The 6473-nt window shown below is 34.0% G+C and overlaps 1 protein-coding gene across 6 annotated transcripts in view; it reads right to left on the bottom strand.

Annotated features, from left to right (window-relative positions):
- LOC311306450 (myosin phosphatase Rho interacting protein) overlaps nt 1–6473 on the bottom strand; it is a 70734-nt gene that overhangs the window by 2119 nt on the left and 62142 nt on the right. For 3 of the 6 annotated variants that reach the window (XM_084434848.1, XM_084434849.1, XM_084434852.1), the window contains 4 exons: nt 5541–5651; nt 5382–5468; nt 3633–3795; nt 3137–3222 (listed from right to left, as the gene is read on the bottom strand). In XM_084434848.1, the coding sequence (XP_084290974.1) occupies nt 3137–3222; nt 3633–3795; nt 5382–5468; nt 5541–5651 (447 nt within the window). Of the gene's footprint in view, nt 1–2044; nt 2114–3121; nt 3223–3632; nt 3796–5381; nt 5469–5540; nt 5652–6473 lie in introns of all 6 variants that reach the window. The other 3 variants (XM_084434851.1, XM_084434853.1, XM_084434850.1) reach the window with 2 other exon arrangements.

The raw sequence follows: 6473 nt of genomic DNA, 5'->3' as shown, positions 1-6473 counted from the left end.
GGCTAAAATGTCATCAGTTTTTGTCGACTAAACGAATAATTCTGACTAAAATAAGACTAAAATGCTCAGACTTTTAGTCGACTGAAACTTGACTAGACTGAAAAGAGTATGAACGTGACTAAAACTAATAAAACTAAAATGACAGCTTGACACAAAGACTAGACTAAAACTATAATTAAAATAGTCCTATAACCGTTAGTCGGCTAGAAGAGGCTTCGTCGAACACAATTATAGTAGTCGTTTAGTTAATAAAAAACCTGAAAAAGGAAATCCAAACATTCGCTATTCATTTATCGACCTCAAATAAGGCTCTATCACTGAGACATGCAAGTAGCAGCAACTGTACAAGTGTAATGTTAACTGGATAAATGTGTGCTATTATTAGTGTGTGTGTGGAGAGAGTGTTACTGCATTATTACAGGCGCCGGCGCCATTACTCGCATTTAACTTGAAATACTCCCTCATTTTTGCTCATACGGATGAGAGTAATGCAAACTGTAGAGGCTCTACTCTTATCTCTGTCAACTCACAATAACAAAACGTTGTGCTTTTGTAAAATAATGATCTTGAACTTCAGCGCATCATAAATGAACCGAATCTCAGCGTATACTTGCCTCACAGACATGAGAGATATATCTATAGAAAGCTTGACAGTTTTACATTTAAATGAACAGATTCCAATGGAAAATGAACATTCTCAGATTATGTAATCCGTATGAATCGAGCATATAGATGACGAGTGAGCCTCGTGACTTAATCTCTGCAGCCGAAAACACAGAAAACATGATCAATAAATTATTAAAATGTCTCATTCTGCTTTTTTCACGACACATTTTGACACATCATTAGGTGTTGCAGCTTTATGTTCGAATCTGAGCTCTGATTAGGCTATCCGTATTTTATACAGGCGATTAAAGGCGCATTATTATGATATATGTCTTATTAATATAAATGTGTGATTAGTCGACTAATGGCTTAAATGAGTGGAACAGAGAAATGTTTAGTGGAGGGCAGCCCTAGCTTTCCTAGCGCATGTAAACCAACAGAAATGCCGAAGCTGCCAGCAGTGCTGCCAGTGAACCCGCCAGTGAACCCGTGAGCCACACACACACGCATGCCGTGACCCTTGACCTTTCTCTGCGGGAGACATGAATCCATGAGGCCGTGAGATGACGTGAACAGCCCTTCATTCGGGATCGACCGCATGCATGATGGGAAAAATAAAGCGATCTGTTCTGTTTGTCAATGCATGAACGCCTCTGAACGCAAACACGTCGACTATGAAGAGGGTTTAGACTGGGGTTCAGGAGCATCGGGAATGTGCAATCAAACCATACACATAAATAATAATAAAATATTCAAATTATTAAAATTTTTATATCGAGGAATAAAATAAATATTAGATTTAAATACATTTTATATTAATAAAATGAATAAAAATAGATTATAAAAGTTAAATAAAAAATGAAAATAGACAAGGGGAAATGAAAAATTTATATAAAGGAATAACAAATAGGTTTAGGTTCAAACTAATTAGGTTAAAATACATTTTAAAATACATAAAATACAATTTATATTAATTAATAAATTAAATAAATAAAGATATATTAAAATGTTAAATTAAACATTTAAAAGTTAAAAATATATTTGATATAAAGGAATAAAATAAATACATTAGATTAAAATAAAAAATATATTATTAATTGAATAAAATAAAGAAAAAATAGATAAAAAAATAATTATAAAAAGTTAAATAAACGGATTAAATAATTATTTTTTTATTATTTATTTTAATCTGTTTTTTATTGTTTATTTTTGCATATTATACTATAGTATAATATACAAAAATAAACAATACGCAGTGCAGTACTACAGAGTACATTTTTTATCAAAAAATTAAACTAAATACTTTATAACACATACTTATAAAATGTCTTTCTGCCAGTATAGATTTGGTCTTTATACATTAATATTTGGGGGTCCGTTGCATCTAAAGATTGAAAAGCCCTGATCTAAGCGTTCGGTCCCTTTCAAGGACATTTACCTAAAATCAGAGGTCAAAAGGTCTTCGGTTTAGTCTTTAGCTGTCCCAGGACATGTCACGACTCACAGACTGGGAACAGAGGGAAAAACGGAGGAGAAACACACACACACACACACACACACACACACACACACACACAACACACACACACACACACACACACACGCGGAACTGTGTGTTAGAGAGGGGAATGTGCAAAAGTCATTTGTCTTACCGCTACCTACCAGGCTTTCTCCTGCGCAACAAAACACAGCACACAAAGAGTTCAGTTTCCCAGCGTTACAAGCACAACTACACTTCACTGGTTAAGGAGATACGAGTGTTGGCCAGCAGGGGGCAGAGCGAGCTCAGGGGCTTTCAAACCACCGGGACAAGAGGAGTATATAATGATCATAAATAGATGAATAGTCAAAATAAGATTAAATAAATAAAAATGGATTAATTTTATATAAATTAATACAAAAATAACAAATATTTGAATTTTTTTTTTTTTAAGATTAAAATCCAAATTTGATATAAATAAATCAATAAAATAAATATTTGATAATATAAGATAATATATATATTTTTTTAAAATAGAAGAAAAAATAAATAAATAAAAAGATTAGATTTTTTTATTAAAATAAAATTTGTATATAAATTAATACAAAATTTTTGATTTGATTAAAATAAAAATATACATATTTGATATAAATGAATAGAATAAATATTTGAGTAAAATAAAAATGTTGTAATAATAAATGAAAAAAATAAATACAAATAGATTAAAATGAATTATAAAGTAAAATAAATAAATAAGATTAAAATAAAATATATAATAAATGAATTAAAATACGAAGTGCAAGAGGGTCCGTGGAAATGATGAAAGTAAAAAAAAAGAAGCAAAAATAAAAATAGATTAAATTAATAAAAGAGCTATAATATTTAAAATATTATAGTATTTATTTTTCACAGTATTGGATCTTTATGTATAAAAACGTATGGCTGCCATTTAAACATGAAGACTGGGGTTTGTGGCATCTAAAGGATTGAAAACCCCTGAGCGAACTATAACTCGCTAAACCTGGCGAGTGTCACGTGTCTGAGACTCACCTTTGACCTCAGGGTGCGCTCGGAGCGCTTGGCTGCCGCGGCCGCCATCTTTAATATATCAGGATTACTCTTGGACTTCATGATATCTGAAAGGAAAGACAGTTATGATGGTTCATAACACACTAACACGATGTAGTAAGTTAGTGGCGTAAGCTACTCTAAAAAAGTAATTAATTACTAGTTACCAATTACATCTTCATCAGTGTAATTACATTACTGTAGTAATTACTCTTTCTAAAAAGTAATTAATTACTTATTACTTTCTAAATCCCATATCAGCCTCAATCAGCTGAATAATACAAGGATAGACATGAAACTGCGCTTTTAATTACACGCACGCACACGCACACACGCACACGCACACACACACACGCACGCGCACGCAGCCAAGTAACTGTAATGAAATTACAGAAGAATTAAGAGTAATCCCTCACTTTACTTTTTCGAGGGAAAGTAATTAAATTACAGGAAGTAATTCCTGAGTAATTGTGCGTACCGTAGCCGGCGTGCTCCACGTCCTCCAGCGCCGGCTCCCCCAGTGCATTATGGGCCAGCTGGAGCTGCTCGCGCAGGCGGCACAGGTCGCGCTCCGCTTTGGCCCGTACGATGCTCAGCTCCGTGTAGATGTCCTTGTATTTATCCGTTGCATATTTCTTATCCTGTGAGGAGACGTGGCACAGGTTATTAATACAGTACTGGGTTCCTTATGATCAAATGTACAACTTTAATGGTATAACAAAAGTCTTAATTTTAATTGAGGTCTTAAATTTGGGGACAAAAACAGATTGTTGTATTTAAATGTTTTGCCACATCAGCTTTACAGGCTAAAGATTCAACAAACATTTGATAAAATTCTGTTTTTGAAGACAGACTAAGCAATTTTGTATATAAGCCTTCAAGTCTATACAATACATTTTAAATAAACTTGTGATTGTTGTCAAAGTTTCTCCATCTTACAAAATAAGGCCTTAACAGGATTTGCGAGACGTGATTATTAAACGTGATTTTGAATTTGCAATCAATGAATAAAGTGCATTTATGCCAATAGATTGTTGATGAATTATGACCATGTTTACTTCAGGGTGTTTATACAGTAGATGGTTGTAAGACGCATATTTGATCTCGCTCATCTTTTTAAATGTGTGACTCTTAGTAGTAAAGCAAAGACATTTCAAAATAAGAGTCCTGCTGTATTTCGGGCTGGTTTATAATTAAAAGTCCTGCTTTTTGGGGTTATTATTGGATTTTTGGTCACAATTTAATTTTCAATTTCAATTTCACAATTTGGCATTTAATTCAACAAACTCTCCCTGGGCTGGCCGTCACATGAAGGAAAGACCAAGAACATTATTCAACATTTAATATTAGGGTTCGTACAAATACTGTAAAATGAAATTCCAGGACTTTTCAAGCACTACTGTTTTGGGTTTCAAGGACTACAATCAGAGATCTCACTTATCAAACAATATCTTTATTATCTTTCAAATTCTGAAACAGGTAAATAAATAAATAAATAAATAAAACAAAATGGTACATATAAAGTGCAGCATATGCAGTAACTGCGGAAACTTTAACTATACTATGACAAAGATATCGCTTTCCTCTTTCCCACTAATATATGACTGACTTGAAGAATGAAAGCTGTATCGTACACTTGCATATTTATATGAGCAATATCACACTCATAGCCATGCGAAATGCCTGTATATCTATATCAGACGGGCTGCAGTTTTAATTTTGCGTGAAAAGATTTTTTATCTTATTTCCACAAATATTGTCTTTCAATAATTCAAGCACTTTAAGTACCTTTTTATAAATATGGCTGTTTTCAGGGGGTTTCCAGGATGTAAATGAAAAATAAGAATAAATCAAATGAAAGTACTTCAAGCACTTAAAGCATCTGTTCCTGAACCCTGTGTGCAGATTTGGCCAGTATCAGCACAATAATGTTTATTGCCTTTGAACATATTATCCTACCAGCAAAATCCAGTATCTATCGACCTCTGAATTAAAAGCATTGATATATTAGTACATAGACCAATTTCAATACATATGTGTATTTTAAACATGAATGTGTGCTGAATGAGTGCTTTAATCAAACAAAAATCTTGTTCTGTACGGAATTCATTTTAATTGTGCAGGTCTTAAAAAGTCTTTAAAGTGTGATTTTATACTATACTATATATCTAAGTCACCTTGGATAAAAGCGTCTGCTAAATGCATGAATGTAAATAAATGCACTTACTCTTTGGGCAGTTTGCAGCTCATCTTTTAAAGAGTTGATCTCCTGCTTCAGATACTGCACTTCTGACTCTTTCACCCTCAGCATCACCTGTAAAACACAAGCATGAGGTCTTCGTTCTCCAGAGAGATGCTGTGGGAAAAGCTGTGGATGTAAAGGTACCTCGAGCTCGTACAGCTCCTTCCCCTGCATGCCTCCGCCAGCGTCTCCGCCGTCCTCACTCGTCATCGAGCGCATCTTCGTGATCTCGGCGGCCAGGCGATTGTTTAACTCCTTCATCACAGACACAAACAGCTTTGAGCAACAGAAACGCCACAGACTGGGTGACAGAAGCAGGAGATCTGAGCATCAGGGCCTCATTTATAACCTCTGCGTCGCACAGAACAGAATGAGCCGTACGCCACTTCACACGCATGAGCTGTGATTTATAAACACACACTTGACGAGAGAGTGTGTAAGTACATCTGTGAGTAACTCTGATCATGCGTGTGAATATTCTGGAGACACCGATGTTGATCTGAGGGACTGACGGCTGATGAAGGAAAACCACTTTAATATTCATTATGAGTCCTAGTCATAAATACAGTGCATGTTCACAATAACAGATTAAATACATAAAAGAATGATTTAAACTCTGTTTTACATCTGATATACATATTTACATTAAATATGTAATTCTCATTAATGGAGTTAAGCACTTAAATTACAGCAAATCATCACAGAGAAGATACAATTTTTAAAAATATTCTAATAAATAATAATATTAGTAGTGTATGCGCTGCGTTCCTGAGGCATGCTGTGTGTTCATGTTCGCTCACCGCATGATAATAGCAGAACTCGTGGACTGAGGAAATATTTACACGCAAATAATGATCAATAATGAACACAATCGGTTTCCATTAAAAGTATAAAGCAATTAAAAATACTATTTGTCCAGTGGAAAAGATTGAGAAGAACTTTCTCTGAAATGTATTACTTACTTACTTACTTACTTACTTACTTACTTACTTACTTACTTACTTACTTACTTACTTACTTACTTACTTATTTGAAAACAAGGCGAGGATCGGCTACTAAATGATTTTTCGCGATGTA

This window comes from Rutilus rutilus (assembly GCF_951802725.1).
Source record: "Rutilus rutilus genome assembly, chromosome: 16".
Classification (NCBI taxonomy): Eukaryota; Metazoa; Chordata; class Actinopteri; order Cypriniformes; family Leuciscidae; genus Rutilus; species Rutilus rutilus.
Note: the sequence above shows the minus strand (reverse complement) of the source record. Positions and strands in the feature narration are given on the sequence as shown.